The following is a 23,957-nucleotide window of genomic DNA, read 5'->3' as shown; positions in this document are numbered from 1 at the left end:
GGTAGGCAATGACATCATTAGACTACCTGGCATACGATAGCAACAGATGAAAAATTGAGTGTTCACCTTGGGATATGATGGCAGTACCTGGCAAATGCCTAACTAATAACTCAAGACAGAGAACTTGGCTTTGTCCTTACTTGTTTTTAAAAGAACTTCAGTGCATGGTAGTGATCTAGATCAAGTGTCCGCAGGCACACATGGTTAAGCCATTTCTATTACACCATTAGGCATTTATGGCTGGCATTAAGCCATTAACTCTCAGGAGGCTGCTTTGCAATAACCGTAGCAGGCTGGTGGTTGATGTGATTGCTTGATAGAGCTTGCTCAAAGAGATCACAAGAGGATGTGATTTGGGTGTGGAGGGGCAGGTATTGGGTTGGAATTACAATAGGGATTAGTTTGGCCTTGGGCAGTGAATGAGGGGGTAAATAACCAAACAACACCCAAAAGCTTTGTGTGCCTTCTCACATGCCATATCCCTTCTACCTGTTCCTCAATGCATTCGTTTTGGCTTATAGGTGGTGCACAAGATCCACCTAATAGCCCAAACTAAAACAGAAATTTGCAATGAGTGGCAAAGAAAGTGCTGGGTTAACTCAATATTGAGGCCACGTGGAACAGTCCAACCCAGTTTCTAAATCCACAATGCGTTGAGCTATGTATGATACATAGTCTGTGGCAAAGATTCAAGGGGCAAGATTTTTTTTTAATTGAATTTTTCAGTTAGCATTATACTTTTCACACCGTGAAACTAAAATACATGAAATATAAATGTACATACAAATGGTCATCCAAGTTAATTGATCATAATGTGTAATAGCTTTGAAATAAACTCTATTCATTAGGAAATTATAGGACTCAAACTTAGCAAAAGCTTCCACTTCAAGACCCTCTTTTGTGGGAACAAGTGGGTGATCTTCTAACATGCATAGTTGCTAAATAGCCATGGCTGCAATCCATGTGGCCTCAGTTTCAAATGTTGAATGTATCAACTGCAGGCAAAAAGCATTCGCAGAGAAGACCTCATGGAGTGGTCCTCAAGTACCAAGGAGAAAAGAGACATTTTTAAGATCACAAGATGTGAGGTCGTAAGAGGTTTGGCGACAGCGATCTATACATAAAATACAAATATGAAGCTTTATGGTCCTAAGAATCCTCATATTAAGAACCCATGACGACCATGACGCTATGGGCAGATGAGAATCATTTGATCTGCCGTGTTAGACTGCAAAGTCTGTTGGGATTCCTCTCTGGAAATGACCTAATAATTATAAGGCAAAATAGCTAGTTAAAATGATGTAACTGCAAGTGGAAAACTACCATGATGGATAACAACACTTTGCGTCTAGAAACACTTGTGTACAGGCGGGTGAAGAAATGCTTATCACATCGCCAGTTTCCAGTCATTTCGGCCAACATGAAACACATTCCCTAAATCAGGGTTCTCCAACTGCAGGCCATGACGGGTTTTCATGATAACCTCCATTAATATTCATGAGAAAGAATGTTCATGCATTTAGAATCATTGTATGCACATTTATGTCATAAATATTAATGATAGGTATTGTCAGAACCACCACAGCCTCAGCTGTGTCCAGTGTGGGGATTGGGTCTTGTAGGAGCCATAAACTACCATATTTTAAAACACTGTTGTGTCCACGTTGCAGAACACTGGCTGCGGATGGCAGAAAACGCCATCCGGTAGCCGGAACTACAAGTCCCAGCAAGCTCGCGTGCTCGCGAGCAGAAGAACTACACGGGACAACGCCCGACGGTCCGCGCATGCGCGCGACAAGCGCACGGATCCTCGCTTGCGCTAACAGACACGGACTGGAGAGGACGTGTAGGCTGAGGGCTCCTGCAGGCTGCGACCCGCGGGGCCATTCCCCGCCTGTGATCTCTGCAGGCCCCGCGCCTCCGGCAAGATAAGTGCATTGCCCTTGCTATTTGCAAACCGTTTGTTCACAGAACAAGACAGTAGTGCATGCAACGTTGTGGGAAAAGCCCCCACAACTTTCTAAGCCAATGCGAGCGCCGGACTGAGGAAAGTTCCGGCTTAACCATTTCGTCGCTGTGTGAAGCAACACGGTCTTTGTAGATTCTTGGGGTGAATCTTAACCCAGCTTAAACCATTTCGTTGCCGTGTGAAGCAACGCGGCCCTTGTTGATTCTTGGGGGAACTCATCAGCGTGTGTGTGCAATGTGATGGGCCCAGTCCGCGACCCAAGCTCATTCTTGTTTCTGATTCCCTTGTAGCGGCATCCCGCTGTATCAGCAGCCTGAACCCGCTGCGCCGCCGTAGTCTAACGGCAAGAACTCTGGCAGTCGCCTGGCACGCAACCCGGTATCATCAAACAAAGCTAAGTGCTCCTTTGGTTATTTCTAAAGGTGTTGGGTGCTAATGATAATGCGAACCTTGTGGTTTGGTAGTGATGAACTACCAAATCGATGTCAGAAGCTGTAGCGTGTCCATAACGTTTTTCCTATGGTGTTAAGTCCTAAATTCTAAGTGTACCCACCTGGTCTGCTTGGTTATAAGACCTGACGTGAGCGGCGATCCGTCCATTGATTTGACTTCCTCCTGTCACTCCTTGTTGCAAAGAGGTATTCGTAATTCTGATGCTAAGTCTTGATCAATAAAATTGCCTGTCGCTCCGGAATCCACCATTAAGGTTACGGGCACTTATTGGTTTGGCCAACTAACCTGACCTGAAAGTGTCACATGAGTTACCAGCACATGATGGGTATTTGCCAAAAGTCTCGGGGTGTTTTCTAGTTGGCTCGCCCGGGCCACCCTCACTGGCGAGCTCTCTCGTTTCCCGGCATATCCTTCTTGGGTTTGTTTGGACATTCTTTAACGAAGTGTCCCCCCTTACCGCAATACAGGCAGAGGTTTTCTCTGCGCCTCTTGTCTTTTTCCTCTTTGGTTAGAGGTCCACATACTGTTCCTATTTGCATAGGTTCTTCAGCTGATTTCTCGGATTTTATTGCCTTTGGTTGCTGATCTAACCTAACCTTGCTTTTATGTCACAGTGTTTTGGGGCAAGTTAGTTAGGAGTGTGGAAGCGTGCATGGGCGGAGTACCGTTGATCTCAGGAGCCCCAGGCGGAACACATCAAGGCGGACCTTTCCTAAATCCCTTCTTATCCATAACCCTTTCCTACCCTTCCTCCCCTTTACCCGGATGCCCTAACTACCCCCTACCTATCCAATTCAACGGATCCTAACCCTCTTTCCCCGGCGGGTCGCGGCGGCCTGTGTTGTCTACCTAGCCAGGTGCCAAGACCCAACGGGGAGGTAGGTGTACGTGCTACCCCTGCGCAAGATTGAGAACCTGACAGTAGCGCAAGACCAAGGATCGTCAAGCGCCTGGGTAGCACGACACCATGGAGGAGGTACTAGTGGCCTTGCGAGATTTAAAAGGGGAATTACAGGCTACCCGCCAAGATTATGTAAATCTGGGAGGGCAGGTGCATACACTTACTCTGCAAAGTACCGCCCAAGCTACCCCCTTGTCTTATGTCTGTGGGCCTCATGCGGTTTGGGATTTTGGGAGTAAATGGGATCAAATGGTGATCGCTCCATATGATTGGTAGTGGTCGGGCAGCAGTCAAGAGTCCCTCTTTGCAGAAGATTGCATCTAAGCTGTGTCCAATACTCTTTGTGGGACTGTTTACTATTTGTTTGAAGTGGAGGGTTTCTAGTATGGCACTGAGGGAGTTTGCTGTGGTTTAATTTTCTCTTTCATAACTAGATGTTCTCTAGAGCAATTTTGTTGGCATGATAAGTGGAGAGGTTGGCAATGTCAATAGTGAGGTTCATGGCAAAGCTGGGGTTGTAGGATGGCGATCTGTAGATCAGGAGGGACAGTAGGCTGGATTGGTTGTTCAGTTTGATGTTGATAAGGAGTGATTTGCAATCTTGTTTTTTGTGCCCTGGCACGATGCCTCCTCCACGTTGGTATTCTCTGTTAGACTTTTTTAGTTGGAAGTTGTTGTGTATGGCTTCATGGCTGAGTGTCTGATAGCCATGTTTCTGTAAGGAAGCCGCCTTCGCTTAGGAAGTCGTACATTTCTGTTTTGTGCTTAGCCATGGGTCTGACGTTGAGTAGACTGCAATGTAGAGTTAACCCACAAGAGACAGGCCCCCCGTAAACAAAAAAGAGGGTAGTACCCCATTTCTATATGACTGCGATGTATAGTGTGCATTTTTCCTTGTTCTCTGTTGCATACCATTACTTGTATCTTGGTTGGGGTGGTACCTGTCAGATTTTTGATTCTCTCTTGGATGAGGCTGTTATTTGTTGGTTGTGTGTTTGGGGCCTCTATCCCTTTGTTGAGGAGTTTGATTAAGGTGAGTGATGGTTTTCTTTATTCTTGTTTGTAGTAGTCAGGTGTTTGGTTGTCAGTTTGGTCTTTCTCCAGTTTCTGGTTATGTAAGGGGTGTGGGTGGTTAGGGATTCTAGCTTAGCTCTGATTCTTGCTGGGGTTTTTCCAAAAATGCTAGGTTCTGTGTTTTGTGGTGTGCGGTTTGGTAGTCTGCTGGGGTCCACTCCAGGATTCATTGGGTCCTTAGCTGTGGGTTGTTCATTTTCCATTGTGGTAGGATTGTAGGTTGTTATGTAGTGGGAGATATATGTTTTTTTTGTTCTTGTCTTGGTGTGTATCTTTAGTCCGCTTAGTGGTGGTTGTTGGGATTTTGAGGAGTTGCGAATTCTGGTAGGTAGTTCCAGTTTGACTGGGGGGGGATTTCATTCCTGTCTATTCTATTTTGCATTTGTTTCTGTGTCCTTCTTGTATCATGGCATGTTTGTGGTCTTGATGTGTTGGGCTGTTGTGGCTTTGTGTTGTACGGCGGGGTTGGTTGTGTAATTACATTGTTTTTGGTGTTAGGCTTCCTGCTTGTGCAGTTCGCTGATGTTGCTTGATTCTCTGTTGGTTCTGATCTGACTGCGATGAGCTAAATGTAATCTTGCTCAAATGCCCAGATGAAAAGATGAGCCAGATGAGTCGTGGTGGTACATGGTTTTTAATTGGGAAGATTGAGGTGCGTGTAGATGTAATGGTGTGTGCCTCCCTGTGGTTCTAAGCAGTGGTCGAAGTGTACAAAAAGAAGTAGTGGAACTGTGTTCCCTGCTGGCCTGCCCCCGCTCTCCACAATCCCCATCGCCACACCCCTTCCCATGCACAATCCAAACCCCCAAACAAACACACTTGCTATTTAAGGGAAGGTTCAGTGCAGTGCACTGAAGTGCAAGCTTCAACTTCTTACTACACTTTTATTTTAAAATTAAACCATTCCAGGACAGTTTCTTTTTAAAATAAAAGTATAGGAACAGTGAAACCTAAAAATAAAAAGTATAGAAGCACTGTTCCCGACCGCTCCCGCCTACTTCGACCTCAGGTTCTAGGTCTGTGAAAAAGACAGACAAGCAGTAAACATAGAGCTGGTCGTTGGGTGTCTTGGAATGAGCTATATCGTTTAGTGGTAAAAAGGCCTGCGGTCGGCTCCCATATCTTGTACTAGCTGCAGTGCCAATACATAGTCTCGGTGTGACTCACTGCGTCCTTCATGTCTAGGCTTATTGTGTTTTTACAGTTGACTTTACATTATATTTTGGGAAGTGTTTAAGAGTTTTGGCCTTACCTAGGCTCTTCAGGACACAACTACACATTTCATTGGTACATTCATCCTGTAAATGACTAAATGACATGTCTGCTTTTGCATCTACACTTTTACTACCTGTTGGCCGTAGTGTCCAAATTGATCATCTGTTATCATACACTAGCTGTAGTATCTTTCTCTTGCCCCCCAGTGCTGGAGCATCAGCTCAGTCCAATATGATGATGGGCCAGCATTAAGCAGATAACAGCATCGGAGCAACATGTAGGCAGCACATTGGTGTATGCACCACTGTGCTGTAATTATAAGCAGTGAAAGGAAAGTCACCACACACTTAATGTGGATGTGCTGTTGAACTTGCATTTTCTGATTCATGTTGTACCCTTGTGGTGTTGTGTAAAAGCAGTCTTGTTGCTCAAGTGGACACCATGCCAGCTTACTTCACATGCAGAAAAAGAAAAAAACAATGAAACCAATCATTGGCAAAGCCAACAATGTGGGTTTTGTGCAGATATGGGATGGCATTCGGTAGGCAATGACATCATTAGACTACCTGGCATACGATAGCAACAGATGAAAAATTGAGTGTTCACCTTGGGATATGATGGCAGTACCTGGCAAATGCCTAACTAATACCTCAAGACAGAGAACTTGGCTTTGTCCTTACTTGTTTTTAAAAGAACTTCAGTGCATGGTAGTGATCTAGATCAAGTGTCCGCAGGCACACATGGTTAAGCCATTTCTATTACACCATTAGGCATTTATGGCTGGCATTAAGCCATTAACTCTCAGGAGGCTGCTTTGCAATAACCGTAGCAGGCTGGTGGTTGATGTGATTGCTTGATAGAGCTTGCTCAAAGAGATCACAAGAGGATGTGATTTGGGTGTGGAGGGGCAGGTATTGGGTTGGAATTACAATAGGGATTAGTTTGGCCTTGGGCAGTGAATGAGGGGGTAAATAACCAAACAACACCCAAAAGCTTTGTGTGCCTTCTCACATGCCATATCCCTTCTACCTGTTCCTCAATGCATTCGTTTTGGCTTATAGGTGGTGCACAAGATCCACCTAATAGCCCAAACTAAAACAGAAATTTGCAATGAGTGGCAAAGAAAGTGCTGGGTTAACTCAATATTGAGGCCACGTGGAACAGTCCAACCCAGTTTCTAAATCCACAATGCGTTGAGCTATGTATGATACATAGTCTGTGGCAAAGATTCAAGGGGCAAGATTTTTTTTTAATTGAATTTTTCAGTTAGCATTATACTTTTCACACCGTGAAACTAAAATACATGAAATATAAATGTACATACAAATGGTCATCCAAGTTAATTGATCATAATGTGTAATAGCTTTGAAATAAACTCTATTCATTAGGAAATTATAGGACTCAAACTTAGCAAAAGCTTCCACTTCAAGACCCTCTTTTGTGGGAACAAGTGGGTGATCTTCTAACATGCATAGTTGCTAAATAGCCATGGCTGCAATCCATGTGGCCTCAGTTTCAAATGTTGAATGTATCAACTGCAGGCAAAAAGCATTCGCAGAGAAGACCTCATGGAGTGGTCCTCAAGTACCAAGGAGAAAAGAGACATTTTTAAGATCACAAGATGTGAGGTCGTAAGAGGTTTGGCGACAGCGATCTATACATAAAATACAAATATGAAGCTTTATGGTCCTAAGAATCCTCATATTAAGAACCCATGACGACCATGACGCTATGGGCAGATGAGAATCATTTGATCTGCCGTGTTAGACTGCAAAGTCTGTTGGGATTCCTCTCTGGAAATGACCTAATAATTATAAGGCAAAATAGCTAGTTAAAATGATGTAACTGCAAGTGGAAAACTACCATGATGGATAACAACACTTTGCGTCTAGAAACACTTGTGTACAGGCGGGTGAAGAAATGCTTATCACATCGCCAGTTTCCAGTCATTTCGGCCAACATGAAACACATTCCCTAAATCAGGGTTCTCCAACTGCAGGCCATGACGGGTTTTCATGATAACCTCCATTAATATTCATGAGAAAGAATGTTCATGCATTTAGAATCATTGTATGCACATTTATGTCATAAATATTAATGATAGGTATTGTCAGAACCACCACAGCCTCAGCTGTGTCCAGTGTGGGGATTGGGTCTTGTAGGAGCCATAAACTACCATATTTTAAAACACTGTTGTGTCCACGTTGCAGAACACTGGCTGCGGATGGCAGAAAACGCCATCCGGTAGCCGGAACTACAAGTCCCAGCAAGCTCGCGTGCTCGCGAGCAGAAGAACTACACGGGACAACGCCCGACGGTCCGCGCATGCGCGCGACAAGCGCACGGATCCTCGCTTGCGCTAACAGACACGGACTGGAGAGGACGTGTAGGCTGAGGGCTCCTGCAGGCTGCGACCCGCGGGGCCATTCCCCGCCTGTGATCTCTGCAGGCCCCGCGCCTCCGGCAAGATAAGTGCATTGCCCTTGCTATTTGCAAACCGTTTGTTCACAGAACAAGACAGTAGTGCATGCAACGTTGTGGGAAAAGCCCCCACAACTTTCTAAGCCAATGCGAGCGCCGGACTGAGGAAAGTTCCGGCTTAACCATTTCGTCGCTGTGTGAAGCAACACGGTCTTTGTAGATTCTTGGGGTGAATCTTAACCCAGCTTAAACCATTTCGTTGCCGTGTGAAGCAACGCGGCCCTTGTTGATTCTTGGGGGAACTCATCAGCGTGTGTGTGCAATGTGATGGGCCCAGTCCGCGACCCAAGCTCATTCTTGTTTCTGATTCCCTTGTAGCGGCATCCCGCTGTATCAGCAGCCTGAACCCGCTGCGCCGCCGTAGTCTAACGGCAAGAACTCTGGCAGTCGCCTGGCACGCAACCCGGTATCATCAAACAACGCTAAGTGCTCCTTTGGTTATTTCTAAAGTTGTTGGGTGCTAATGATAATGCGAACCTTGTGGTTTGGTAGTGATGAACTACCAAATCGATGTCAGAAGCTGTAGCGTGTCCATAACGTTTTTCCTATGGTGTTAAGTCCTAAATTCTAAGTGTACCCACCTGGTCTGCTTGGTTATAAGACCTGACGTGAGCGGCGATCCGTCCATTGATTTGACTTCCTCCTGTCACTCCTTGTTGCAAAGAGGTATTCGTAATTCTGATGCTAAGTCTTGATCAATAAAATTGCCTGTCGCTCCGGAATCCACCATTAAGGTTACGGGCACTTGTTGGTTTGCCCAACTAACCTGACCTGAAAGTGTCACATGAGTTACCAGCACATGATGGGTATTTGCCAAAAGTCTCGGGGTGTTTTCTAGTTGGCTCGCCCGGGCCACCCTCACTGGCGAGCTCTCTCGTTTCCCGGCATATCCTTCTTGGGTTTGTTTGGACATTCTTTAACGAAGTGTCCCCCCTTACCGCAATGCAGGCAGAGTTTTTCTCTGCGCCTCTTGTCTTTTTCCTCTTTGGTTAGAGGTCCACGTACTGTTCCTATTTGCATAGGTTCTTCAGCTGATTTCTCGGATTTTATTGCCTTTCACAAGGAGTGACAGGAGGAAGTCAAATCAATGGACGGATCGCCGCTCACGTCAGGTCTTATAACCAAGCAGACCAGGTGGGTACACTTAGAATGCACCTCTGGACATCATGAGGACATAAGATTCGATGTAATTGCAGCACCACAGTTTGGAATGATTTTAGGATTACCCTGGTTAAGAACTCATAATCCGGAAGTGCACTGGACTCAGGGCTCCGTGCGTTTTACATCCAGTTATTGTTCAGAACATTGCTGTCGACCCTCCGCCGGAATCCCGGAAATCCAACCTGTGTCAAAACAAGGGCATGTGGTTGGGAGCATGGAAGCCCTACCAATAGTCTATCAAGCCTACAGGGATGTTTTCAGTAAGGCCCCTGCAGAAACCCTACCGCCTCATCGGACGTTTGACTGCAGGATTGATTTAGAGCCTGGAGCAGCGTTGCCATGTAGTCGAATCTATGCTTTAACGGAGGCTGAAAACGAACACCTCCGGAATTACATTAAGACTAATCTGGCTAATGGGTTTATACGACACTCAATGTCACCGGTTTCGTCACCCTTGTTCTTCGTCCCAAAAAAGACCGGGGACTTGAGGACTTGTATAGACTATAGGGCAATCAACAAAATAACGATTAAGAACCGGTACCCTTTGCCCTTAATTCCCACCTTGTTAGACCAGGTGAGGAATGCAAAGATTTATACCAAGCTTGACCTAAGAGGGGCTTACCACCTGGTGCGAGTGCGTGAGGGGGACGAATGGAAGACTGCCTTTAGAACCAAGTATGGGCTCTACGAATATCAGGTCATGTCATTCGGCCTCTGTAACGCACCCGCCGCCTTTCAGCATTTCCTGGATGAGGTTCTGCGGGGTTATTTGGACATCTTTGCTATCGTCTACATCGATGATATACTCATCTACTCCCGGAGTCTGGAAGAGCATCAAGATCATGTAAAAGCCGTACTACAACGCTTGAGGGAACACAAATTATATGCAAAACTTGAGAAGTGCGTTTTTGATCAAACAACGGTGGAATTCCTAGGATTCATCCTTTCACCAGAAGGAGTAACCATGGACCAAAACAAAGTACGGGCTATAGTTGATTGGCCGTCACCAGCATCAGTTAAGGATGTGCAGACTGTACTGGGGTTTGCAAATTTCTATCGCCGGTTCATTGATGGGTTTGCGAGTAAAGTACAACCAATTACTCGCCTGTTGAAGAAAGGAGTAGTGTTCCAATGGGATACGACCGCAGAAATGAGTTTTCAAGCTTTGAAGAAGGCATTCACTACAGCCCCAGTGTTATTACATGCGGACCCTACTCGCCCCTATGTCATCGAAACCGACGCTTCCAGTTACGCTCTTGGGGCTATTCTGTCCCAACGAGATAACACCGGCCAATTACACCCAGTGGCGTATTACTCTCGCACCCTCTTACCAGCAGAACGTAATTATGTCATAGCGGATAGAGAACTACTAGCCATTAAAGCGGCATTCAGTGAGTGGCGTCACTATCTGATGGGGGCCCAACACACTATAACAATCCTGACTGATCACAGAAATCTGCAATTCCTGAAATCCGCCAAGGCGCTTAGTCCCCGACAATTGCGATGGGCCATGTACTTCGCGGACTTCGATTTTGTAGTTACATTCCGCCCTGGAGTGGAAAACAGGAAGGCAGATGTTTTGTCTCGCTACCCAGAACCAGACTCGAAAACCGATCAACCGGAGGAGCCAAAGCCTATTGTACCACCAACTCGCATAATTGGAACTTTAGTGGTTGATGACATGTTCACAGAAATCAGGAAAGTACTAACCGCACAAGAGTTAGCCCAGTGGAACGACCCAAGCAAGAAGAAAACCGTAAAGGATGGGTTACCCTTTTTTGGAACAGCCTTATATCTACCCACACCAGTTATCCGTCAACACGCCATCAAGTGGTGTCACGATTCTCCTTTTGTGGGGCACCCCGGCAATGCCAAAACTAGTGAATTGTTAACTCGACATTTTTGGTGGCCAGGTCTCAACCAAGATGTTCAACAATATATACGTACATGTGAATGTTGTTTGAGGAACAAAGCAGACCATCGAAAACCAGCTGGACACTTACACCCTTTACCCACTCCACCAGTACCCTGGCACACCATATCATTAGATTTCATAGTGGACCTGCCATTAAGTCAAGGATACACCACTATACTAGTAATAGTGGATTCTTTGACCAAATTGGCTCATTTCATACCCTGCAAAGGAATCCCTACGGCTCAGGCTTTGGTTCACCTTTTCCTTCAAAATATTGTCCGCTTACATGGCATACCATTACATGTTGTTTCGGATCAAGGAGCGCAGTTCACTTCACGCTTCTGGCAGGCCTTTTGTGCCACTGTTGGCATGCAGTTGAAATTATCCACAAGTTATCACCCTGAAACAGACGGGCAAACAGAAAGGGTGAACCAGACCTTAGGACAGTACATCCGCTGCATGACATACAATAATGAATCCACGTGGGCGGATGTTCTTTGGCTGGCGGAACTAGCGTATAATAACGCTGAACATAGTTCAACTAAGGTGACACCTTTTTATGGGACCTATGGTTTTCATCCCCGTTTCCAACCGGTGCCTCATTTGCCCAATATTGATGTACCTGCTGTGACCCAGCTCAAAACACATTTAGAGAATGTCTGGCGTGGTATAGTAATCAATCTGGACATGGCTAAAGCTTCCTATAAGAAATATGCAGATATACACAGGGAACCCGCTCCAACATATAGGGTCGGGGACAAGGTATGGTTAAACACGCATAACCTGCATTTGATAGGCCCACGCAAGTTCCAACCCAGGTTTGTAGGCCCGTTCCCTGTAGAAAAAGTCATTAATCCATTAGCAGTCCGTCTCACCTTACCAACACAAATGAAAATCCACCCTGTGTTCCATGTGGCACTACTCAAACCCGCCCCGGTGTCCATACGTTCCAAAAGACCTCCCCCGATAACTGTGAATGGGGTTCCTGAGTTCGAGGTGAAGGCGATTTTAGATTCACTTTCGTCTGGGACAATTGTATTATCTGGTGGACTGGTTGGGTTATTGGCCCGAAGAACGCTCGTGGGAACCAGCGTTAAATGTTCATGCACCCCGACTAGTACGCTTGTTTCATAGAAACAATCCTGCAAAAGCAGGACCTGTTGGGAGGGGGAGTACTGTCAGAACCACCACAGCCTCAGCTGTGTCCAGTGTGGGGATTGGGTCTTGTAGGAGCCATAAACTACCATATTTTAAAACACTGTTGTGTCCACGTTGCAGAACACTGGCTGCGGATGGCAGAAAACGCCATCCGGTAGCCGGAACTACAAGTCCCAGCAAGCTCGCGTGCTCGCGAGCAGAAGAACTACACAGGACAACGCCCGACGGTCCGCGCATGCCCGCGACGAGCGCACGGATCCTCGCTTGCGCTAACAGACACGGACTGGAGAGGATGTGTAGGCTGAGGGCTCCTGCAGGCTGCGACCCGCGGGGCCATTCCCCGCCTGTGATCTCTGCAGGCCCCACGCCTCCGGCAAGATAAGTGCATTTCCCTTGCTATTTGCAAACCGTTTGTTCACAGAACAAGACAGTAGTGCATGCAGCGTTGTGGGAAAAGCCCCCACAACTTTCTAAGCCAATGCGAGCGCCGGACTGAGGAAAGTTCCGGCTTAACCATTTCGTCGCTGTGTGAAGCAACACGGTCTTTGTAGATTCTTGGGGCGAATCGTAACCCATCTTAAACCATTTCGTTGCCGTGTGAAGCAACACGGCCCTTGTTGATTCTTGGGGGAACTCATCAGCGTGTGTGTGCAATGTGATGGGCCCAGTCCGCGACCCGAGCTCATTCTTGTTTCTGATTCCCTTGTAGCGGCATCCCGCTGTATCAGCAGCCTGAACCCTCTGCGCCGCCGTAGTCTAACGGCAAGAACTCTGGCAGTCGCATGGCACGCAACCCGGTATCATCAAACAAAGCTAAGTGCTCCTTTGGTTATTTCTAAAGGTGTTGGGTGCTAATGATAATGCTAACCTTGTGGTTTGGTAGTGATGAACTACCAAATCGATGTCAGAAGCTGTAGCGTGTCCATAACGTTTTTCCTATGGTGTTAAGTCCTAAATGCTGTTGGTGAACCTTGCTTTTATGTCACAGTGTTTTGGGGCAAGTTAGTTAGGAGTGTGGAAGCGTGCATGGGCGGAGTACCGTCGATCTCAGGAGCCCCAGGCGGAACACATCAAGGCGGACCTTTCCTAAATCCCTTCTTATCCATAACCCTTTCCTACCCTTCCTCCCCTTTACCCCGTTGCCCTAACTACCCCCTACCTATCCAATTCAACAGATCCTAACCCTCTTTCCCCGGCGGGTCGCGGTGGCCTGTGTTGTCTACCTAGCCAGGTGCCAAGACCCAACGGGGAGGTAGGTGTACGTGCTACCCCTGCGCAAGATTGAGAACCTGACAGGTATCCTGAAAATCCAACATTATTCCCGCCCTCAAGTCCTGGAGTGGGACACTCCTGCTCTAGGGGCGGGGGAAATGGGCGGGTCATGGAGCAAGGGGTCCACTCTGCACAATTCCCCTGAAATAATCAGTCTCAGTCCACAGGTGTTCTTTGCAAAGATGGCCGCCATGTTTGCACACAGTTGCCCTTAGTACTGATGACAGCTGGCTGGGCAACGATGTGGTCTAAGCATATCTTTCTACTGTTCAAAGAAGACAGCATGGGAACCTTCCAGATTCCTCTGCCAATTCTGGGTTTACCCTAAAAATAATGAAAATCTGTCAGAGTGGACCACAGATGTAGTCTGCCCCCCAAATATACCTACTCATCCCAAATGAACCTTTGTATGTTACTTTATTGAAAATTAGATCAAAGGAAGGGGGATTGTTTGATGTTTGCGATCTTGAAAATACCAATAAAAATTTAAAGAATTTAAAAAATGTATTATTACTTTTTAAGTAAAAACACCCCAGTAAAGTGGTTGTTGCGTTGCTGTATGCAAGCATCAACAGAGACATTAGGGAAGTGTTAAAAGAAACTGTACCCTGGAAGTTATGAAAGGGGAGGAGTCTTCCAGAAAGGAATCCTTGCAGTGGGGTGCAGTCGATGAGTGCCTTAATGCACAGCTAATACCTGCAGCGGATGAGTTCCATATCTCCGGGGCTACACTTGAGAAGGCCCGGCATCTACCCAGTGTTGAAAATTGGCAAAAGCGTGTTGCGGGTCTCAAAAAAGGGCAGCATCGGATATTGGGGTCTTATAAGGCAAAGGAGGAGGTGGGTGTGCAACTCAGGCTGGATGCAGAGTGACCAGGGCATGGCCATGTCTTCATTTAATGCGGTCCGGGAGTTGGAGCATCTGTCAAGGGGTGGGCAATTAATGTGAAGATGCTGCGACGTGCCACGTTTGAGTTTCACAAAACATAGTACCCTTCCTTACAAAGCACTGGAAAGCTCCCAAATGGGAGTCCCTCAGATGAGCTAAAGTGTCCCTTTTCTAAATGGTATGAATTCCTGCATCACCAACATTAGAAATGCAGGTGATGTCAGGACTCACTGGACTCATCGGGTGCAAATGGGACAAGTGCACACATTATGGGGTAAGCAGGGGAGCAAGAGCCATATATATCAGTAACACGTTAAGAAATGTTTTCCAACCAAATGTTTTCCTCCTTCCTTGGAGCCCCTGGGGCTCTCTCCATTGCCTGAGTCCCGACATGACGCCGAATGGCGCAGGTGATGCCCATACCCCGCCCCCCACACACAAGGTGGGAGGATCAGAGCAATTACAGAATAAGGGTTAATGAAAACCGAATCCCTTCAAATTGATAAAAAAAACTACGAAACCGCATTCTGTTTATTTTTATTCTTCTATGTTTCATCTTTTCCACGCATCCACTCTCCTTTGCACGAGCACACTGCCCGTGGGGGTGAGCCACAGCAATGATCCGTTGATTTGCCAGCCTTGTGGTAGTGAATGATAGCCACCGTGTTTTCCTTACAACAGGAGGCTCCTGTGGACCTCCACCCACCTTGTCACTGGCTACTACACTGTGTATCTGGCCTATGGTGGACCTGCAGGCTGTAGCTGGTCCTCCCCTCAAAGGCCCACTTTCTAAGGCCCTGTCTGTCCCTGTCCATGCTTGGATGTGCCCTGGGCTCCACTTCTTGGTCCCTTCAGTCTATATGCCTACAAAGTTTATTTCTCTACAAAATACGCTCTGCCAGTTTGTCTGTTCACAGATCGTACTATCAGGTGAGAGCTGTGGCCTTCCCAGCCCCTTTTTGAACTCCATTCCTCACAACCCACTAAGCTGACAACCCTGGAAGGGCCCAATGCTCCACTGTGACTCTGTCGTCTGACTTTACCCACTGACTCAAAGAAATATTATGACACTTCACCATCTACTGGAGCACCATGATGCAACTCCCATGGCCTCTCTGGTGTCGTACGAAAATCGTTTTCAGTCCTGCCTGTCTGCCGCTTTGAAAGTATGTACTTTGGGAAAACGCACCTCACGTTTTTGCCTTTTTGCCTGGCTGTGCTGATTGCTTTAATGCTGAACTTCCCATTTTAGCTTACCATTGCATTATGTTGTTCCCTACCCACCTGTAACGGCATGTATGATGTAGCTCCCCATAACATGAGGCAAGGCTTTCCAAAATTGTGCACCCCAACCTATGTCTCTCTTTACCTACCTGTAACTGCATATTTGGTGTAGCTCCCCATAACATGAGGCGTGGCTCTCCAAATTGTGCACCCACCCCAACGTATGTCGCTCTTTACCTACTGTTACTGCATATGTGATGTAGCACCTTGTACCATGAGGTGTGGCTCTACAAAGCATGCACGCAAACCCATATGACCTTAGTCTAATGTGTGTCTGAAACTGAATGTAACCAATGGCTGTGACTCATTCAAGATACCTCTACAACTGAATATTAATGCAAGCTACCACTGTAACCATCCCCCTTAAGCAAAAGCGCCTAGATGTCTCCGGGTTAGGTGCGCAATACAAATGTCAAAATAAATAAATTAAATAAATAATGACGTTGCTCCTATAATGTAGAGTGGAACCCGTGGCCATATTGAGCCAAGGTAGTGGACAACCCGGGCCTTGCCCTTGCTGTTCTAATCATTAGTGTGGGGTCTACACAGCAGTAGGAGGAACTGTAAGGCCAGGTCACAGAAGACAGGTCCTGACAACAAAGAAGGCTGAGAGAGCACCAGAGAAGTCTGAGGGACTGGTGGAGAGAAGGGACTGTCGCGGGCACCGGCAGGGCCTGCTAAGGAGCCCTCCTGCCGGCCATGATAAGAAGACCCACCGGTGGCGCGCCACTCTGCAGCAGCACCCGTAGTGTACTGCTACTTCAGTTCCTCAGAGGGTAGTGATCCTGTGTGTCTCACACTCCTGAAGTATCCAATGAAAGCCTGCTCCTCGTGGGCACTTTGATTTAGGGCACAGTGAGAGTGCACACGGCAATACCAGATGAAATGACTGTGTATAGAGTTCCAGATTCCAAGTGATAGTCAAAGGGCCATGCTTCTTTGCTCTGCTCAGAAAGGGAAGCAGAAAATTTCATAGACAGTTCATGATTCTGATCTTCGCTCTGAAGGGATGTCTTAGGTCTGTGTGGGAATGGGTGGAACATAAAGCAGTGGCACATATGACTGATGATACCAATGATATGGGGAGGGATTTTAAAAGGCAAGAAGCCACTCATGGCTCATGCAACATGACACCTGACTCCAGTGTACCCTAAACGAAGGAGTCAAGAAGCATACAGGGTTCCCATTCCCTGCCTGCCTGCCTGCTTGTTCAATTACAATCCCTGTCCCTCTTTGTGGCGATTCTGCCTTCCCCCATACCTATCCATGGAAGTCCTCTCCTCCTCACCTTATTAGTCTGGCATTGGTTTCCCTACTTCAGGCAGAGACCTGGAGTGGGGAGAGTGGCTGCTGGCCACCTCTGGAAGGAGTCTTGGATCCTTTTGACAATAGAGGACTTTAGAGGGCAGCCTTGTGGTCAGAGCTCTTGCTCTTAAGCTGAGCCAGCCTGCGTGGCAGGAGTCCTGGAGTGTCCTAGTATCCTGCCTCTTCTGTTTGCTGCCTTCACTGGTCGAGCCGGCCTGTGTGGCCCTGACTGGACGTCAGGGCCTCCTCCTGAGTCCTGCCCTGACTGGACGTACTTGGCCTCCTCCTGAGTCCTGCCCTGACTGGACGGACTTGGCCTCCTCCTGAGTCCTGCCCTGACTGGACGGACTTGGCCTCCTCCTGAGTCCTGCCCTGACTGGACGGACTTGGCCTCCTCCTGAGTGCTGCCCTGACTGGACCTGGTGTTCCTGTGCCTGGGCCTGGATCCTCCGAGCCCAATGGCGACTAATCTCTTTAGAATGTCCGGTCGAAGTATGATCTGACTGGAAAGCCCAGCCAGCTAAACAATCACCCGCTGACTGCAGCGCATACGTGTTGCTTTTCACTTGGATCATACAAATGCCATGGAGACCCAGTTGCACCGCTAGCCTGGCTTTTCACACTGAGTCTGCTTTCGAGTAGCACTTTGTAGGTAGTTACGCAGTGTACTTAACTTTAGCACAATGCAATGAAATGATGCAGCACTGCAGCACTGCAGCATCATGCAGGATGGTGGTGTTGGAGCCCTTTTGGAGGAGTTGGACAGACAGGCGCCCCCTAGAGCCTGGCTCGTCAGCCAGCCGCCTGCACGGCCTGATGCAAAGACCGGCCCTGCCGCCGCGGGACATATCTTCGTGATGACTGTGAGCGGATAACGGGTTTGGTGGAGGAAGTTCAGTTGCAGTGTTGGTTCTGCCCAATTCCGCACGATAGCTTGAGAATAATGCAGGCAGGTGGTGTGTGAACCGAGTGTGTGTTTTAGCAGCAGGACCTTGCCTTGGCCGTGTTCCATCTTGCCATGCCCAGCGGCACTGCAGCGCATCCTGTTCTGTTCCTCTGCCCTTGGCTGCCGCAGGTGTGAAGGCGTGGCACTGATGCCAAGTTGCCTGTGCCCCCCCCATCCCCGTCACGTCTACACTAGCAATCAGCTTCCAGGCTTCAGGGGGGGGGCCTTCAATGGGTTACTGGGACACCAGGTGCCCTTTATTATCTTACCCTCTTCTGCCAAGGAAAACACAAAGGCCACAACTATTGGCATTGCCAATGCTGGTTACATTATTCTTCCCTCTTTTCATGCTCCCCATTAGCCCTCCTTTGTTACAAAATGCTCGTCCCCCTCTTTCAGGCAATAACCACCTCTCAAGGTCATTGCAAAAGATAGAGCAGTGGGGGGAGGGGGCATTGAGCTATCACTCCACCTCTGTAATAACCTATTGCAGCTGCATGATACGTGTTCCATTTACAAGCGAGAAGTCATGTGACAGCCCACCTGTGAGAGCGAACAACCTGCAGGCCCCCGCGAAGCTCATTGGTGCTCTGCTCTTCCAGTGCACCCTAGGTGACCCTAAAAAATGGAGAATACTACATTACAGAACCAGTATGCGACCCAAAGGGAACCTGTGAACTTACATTGTCCTCAAGGCCCCCCCATGCTCCCACATTTCCAGTGCATGAACTTTAAGAGAGGGTCTGCATCCTGTGGCTCACCAGAAGTTTTGGACTACGACTCCCATGATGCCTCGCTGTATGCTAGCTAAGGCTGATGAGATGTGTAGTCCATCTGGTGTACCAAAGGTTGCAGCCTCCTGTAAAAGATGTAATGTGAAAACATGTCTTAATGTTTCATATAGCGCCATGAGGCGCCCTGGCCTGCATATTCTGCCAGAGCGTGCCCAAGCAGACATGATTTGCCATCAATCGTGGCATGTAAAGTGTGGCCAATTCTCTAAAAGCATCCGGTGCCAATGGCTGCCTATTGAATTGCCAGGGCCTGAAGCACAAAGAGCCAGGGCAAAGAAGAGGGGCTCTGCCCGCCATAAACTATGCCACTTTTACGCCTTGAAACACGTTTGTGTAGGCGCGTTATAAATGGCATATTATATCACTTCACTATGGAAAGTCAAGAGAGATCTGTGAGTGCAACTGCCAGACATGCCCTGAAAACTACACAAGGCTCGCCTTCTCTCAGCAAACTACACAAGCTCGCCTTCTCTCAGCAAACTACACAAGGCTCACCCTCTATCAGCAAACTACACAAGGCTCACCCTCTATCAGCAAACTACACAAGCTCGCCTTCTCTCAGCAAACTACACAAGGCTCACCCTCTTCTATCAGCAAACTACACAAGCTCGCCTTCTCTCAGCAAACTACACAAGCTCGCCTTCTCTCAGCAAACTACACAAGGCTCACCCTCTATCAGCAAACTACACAAGGCTCACCCTCTATCAGCAAACTACACAAGGCTCACCCTCTATCAGCAAATTACACAAGCTCGCCTTCTCTCAGCAAACTACACATGGCTCACCCTCTCTCAGCAAACTACACAAGGCTCGCCCTCTATCAGCAAACTAAACAAGGCCTCTCTCAGCAAACTACACAAGCTCGCCTTCTCTCAGCAAACTACACAACCTCGCCTTCTCTCAGCAAACTACACAAGGCTCACCCTCTATCAGCACACTACACAAGGCTCACCCTCTATCAGCAAACTACACAAGGCTCACCCTCTATCAGCAAACTACACAAGCTCGCCTTCTCTCAGCAAACTACACATGGCTCACCCTCTCTCAGCAAACTACACAAGGCTCACCCTCTATCAGCAAACTACACAAGCTCGCCTTTTCTCAGCAAACTACACATGGCTCACCCTCTCTCAGCAAACTACACAAGGCTCACCCTCTATCAGCAAACTACACAAGGCTCACCCTCTATCAGCAAACTACACAAGGCTCACCCTCTATCAGCAAACTACACAAGCTCGCCTTCTCTCAGCAAACTACACAAGGCTCACCCTCTATCAGCACACTACACAAGGCTCACCCTCTATCAGCAAACTACACGAGGCTCACCCTCTATCAGCAAACTACACAAGCTCACCTTCTCTCAGCAAACTACACATGTCTCACCCTCTCTCAGCAAACTACGCAAGGCTCACCCTCTATCAGCACACTACACAAGGCTCACCCTCTATCAGCAAACTACACAAGGCTCACCCTCTATCAGCAAACTACACAAGCTCGCCTTCTCTCAGCAAACTACACATGGCTCACCCTCTCTCTGCAAACTACACAAGGCTCACCCTCTATCAGCAAACTACACAAGGCTCACCCTCTATCAGCAAACTACACAAGCTCGCCTTCTCTCAGCAAACTACACAAGGCTCACCCTCTATCAGCAAACTACACAAGGCTCACCCTCTATCAGCAAACTACACAAGCTCGCCTTCTCTCAGCAAACTACACAAGGCTCACCTTCTATCAGCACACTACACAAGGCTCACCCTCTATCAGCAAACTACACAAGGCTCACCCTCTCAAAGCAAACTACACAAGCTCGCCTTCTCTCAGCAAACTACACATGGCTCACCCTCTCTCAGCAAACTACACAAGGCTCACCCTCTATCAGCAAACTACACAAGGCTCACACTCTATCAGAAAACTACACAAGGCTCACCCTCTATCAGCAAACTACACAAGCTCGCCTTCTCTCAGCAAACTACACATGGCTCACCCTCTCTCTGCAAACTACACAAGGCTCACCCTCTATCAGCAAACTACACAAGGCTCACCCTCTATCAGCAAACTACACAAGGCTCACCCTCTATCAGCAAACTACACAAGCTCGCCTTCTCTGAGCAAACTACACAAGGCTCACCCTCTCTCAGCAAACTACACAAGGCTCACCCTCTCTCAGCAAACTACACAAGGCTCACCCTCTCTCAGCAAACTACACAAGCTCGCCTTCTCTCAGCAAACTACACATGGCTCACCCTCTCTCAGCAAACTACACAAGGCTCACCCTCTATCAGCAAACTACACAAGCTCGCCTTTTCTCAGCAAACTACACATGGCTCACCCTCTCTCAGCAAACTACACAAGGCTCACCCTCTATCAGCAAACTACACAAGGCTCACCCTCTATCAGCAAACTACACAAGGCTCACCCTCTATCAGCAAACTACACAAGCTCGCCTTCTCTCAGCAAACTACACAAGGCTCACCCTCTATCAGCACACTACACAAGGCTCACCCTCTATCAGCAAACTACACGAGGCTCACCCTCTATCAGCAAACTACACAAGCTCACCTTCTCTCAGCAAACTACACATGGCTCACCCTCTCTCAGCAAACTACGCAAGGCTCACCCTCTATCAGCACACTACACAAGGCTCACCCTCTATCAGCAAACTACACAAGGCTCACCCTCTATCAGCAAACTACACAAGCTCGCCTTCTCTCAGCAAACTACACAAGGCTCATCCTCTATCAGCACACTACACAAGGCTCACCCTCTATCAGCAAACTACACGAGGCTCACCCTCTATCAGCAAACTACACAAGCTCACCTTCTCTCAGCAAACTACACATGGCTCACCCTCTCTCAGCAAACTACGCAAGGCTCACCCTCTATCAGCACACTACACAAGGCTCACCCTCTATCAGCAAACTACACAAGGCTCACCCTCTATCAGCAAACTACACAAGCTCGCCTTCTCTCAGCAAACTACACATGGTTCACCCTCTCTCTGCAAACTACACAAGGCTCACCCTCTATCAGCAAACTACACAAGGCTCACCCTCTATCAGCAAACTACACAAGCTCGCCTTCTCTCAGCAAACTACACAAGGCTCACCCTCTATCAGCAAACTACACAAGGCTCACCCTCTATCAGCAAACTACACAAGCTCGCCTTCTCTCAGCAAACTACACAAGGCTCACCTTCTATCAGCACACTACACAAGGCTCACCCTCTATCAGCAAACTACACAAGGCTCACCCTCTCAGCAAACTACACAAGCTCACCTTCTCTCAGCAAACTACACATGGCTTACCCTCTCTCAGCAAACTACACAAGGCTCACCCTCTATCAGCAAACTACACAAGGCTCACACTCTATCAGAAAACTACACAAGGCTCACCCTCTATCAACAAACTACACAAGCTCGCCTTCTCTCAGCAAACTACACATGGCTCACCCTCTCTCTGCAAACTACACAAGGCTCACCCTCTATCAGCAAACTACACAAGGCTCACCCTCTATCAGCAAACTACACAAGGCTCACCCTCTATCAGCAAACTACACAAGCTCGCCTTCTCTGAGCAAACTACACAAGGCTCACCCTCTCTCAGCAAACTACACAAGGCTCACCCTCTCTCAGCAAACTACACAAGGCTCACCCTCTCTCAGCAAACTACACAAGCTCGCCTTCTCTCAGCAAACTACACAAAGCTCACCCTCTCTCAGCAAACTACACAAGGCTCACCCTCTCTCAGCAAACTACACAAGCTTGCCTTCTCTCAGCAAACTACACAAGGCTCACCCTCTCTCAGCAAACTACACAAGGTTCACCCTCTCTCAGCAAACTACACAAGCTCGCCTTCTCTCAGCAAACTACACAAGGCTCACCCTCTATCAGAAAACTACACAAGCTCGCCTTCTCTCAGCAAACTACACAAGGCTCACCCTCTCTCAGCAAACTACACAAGGCTCATCCTCTCTCAGCAAACTACACAAGGCTCACCTCTCAGCAAAGTACACAAGGCTCACCCTCTCTCAGCAAACTACACAAGGCTCACCATCTCTCAGCAAACTACACAAGGCTCACCTCTCAGCAAACCACACAAGGCTCACCTCTCAGCAAACTACACAAGGCTCACCCTCTCTCAGCAAACTACACAAGGCTCACCCTCTCTCAGCAAACTACACAAGGCTCACCTCTCAGCAAACTACACAAGGCTCACCCTCTCTCAGTAAACTACACAAGGCTCACCTCTCAGCAAACTACACCAGGCTCACCCTCTTTCAGCAAACTACACAATGCTCGCCTACTCTCAGCAAACTACACACACGTCATTTCTGAACAAGAGCAAACTGCAAAAAGTCATGAAAAGAGGAGAGCCAAGCGGCTGAAACTGCTGTTTCCAGTACCTCCACAATCAGCCACCGCCAGGCTCAGCCCTGTGCAGAGGGCAAGGAGGGTCAGGTGTAGAGGGGCGCTGCCTGCTGTCTTCATGGCACTGTCTGGAGCTTCGTCTGGACGCCTGCCTGTGCCTCCGCACCTGTTTATATCCCAAGAGAGATGAGCACTCTGTACAGCAGCCAACAGCCTTTCACACGTGCACACACAGCCTGCAGCCCTCTGAGCTGGTGGTGCAATACTGTGGAAACGTTCCTCTTTCGAAACCGGTTTTCTTCCTTTTCCTTAATTTGGGAGCACAGGCATGCCACGTGCCACTGTGGGCACAGTTAGATCCCTCCCTCGCCCCAGCTTTCTTTTGCCCACCAGCATGCTCTCTCTCAATGCACAGATTCACCAATGTATCTGGCTCTCTTACTCTCTCTTTGGACATGTTCACAGTCAGTGCTGGCCTGGCATTGAGCCGGATTTCCCCGGATCTCAGCCTTCAGGGGGTTGTAGGGGAGCCATGTGCACCCTTCAATAATTTTAGTGCTTTCAGACAGCTTTAAACGATGCCAGAGCGTGAAACCTGGACCCGAACTATCGTCTTTAGAACCAGGGGCAAAACTCTTGCCCACAAGACCTCAGGAAAGTTTGATAGGGATTCCAGAGACATTTCTTAGGACTGTACTCCTGTGATATGATGATATGATATCATGATATGATATGGCATTTGTGACTTCTTAGAGACGTCCGATATGTGAGG

At 47.9% G+C, this 23,957-nt stretch overlaps 1 protein-coding gene across 2 annotated transcripts in view; it reads right to left on the bottom strand.

The window, feature by feature from the left end:
• The window catches only part of LOC138452547 (uncharacterized), a 172,052-nt gene extending 148,672 nt beyond the window's left edge, over nt 1-23,380 (bottom strand). For both annotated transcript variants that reach the window (XM_069604993.1, XM_069604992.1), the window contains exon 1: nt 23,221-23,380. In XM_069604993.1, the coding sequence (XP_069461094.1) occupies nt 23,221-23,305 (85 nt within the window). In that variant the 5' untranslated portion in view covers nt 23,306-23,380. The remainder of the gene's footprint in view (nt 1-23,220) is intronic.
• Between the last annotated feature and the right edge of the window lie 577 nt (nt 23,381-23,957).

Source organism: Ambystoma mexicanum, chromosome 4p (genome assembly GCF_040938575.1).
Source record: "Ambystoma mexicanum isolate Mex_15411 chromosome 4p, UKY_AmexF1_1, whole genome shotgun sequence".
Taxonomy (NCBI): domain Eukaryota; kingdom Metazoa; phylum Chordata; class Amphibia; order Caudata; family Ambystomatidae; genus Ambystoma; species Ambystoma mexicanum.
The sequence above is the reverse complement of the archived record's forward strand: the minus strand, read 5'-3'. Positions and strand labels throughout refer to the sequence as shown.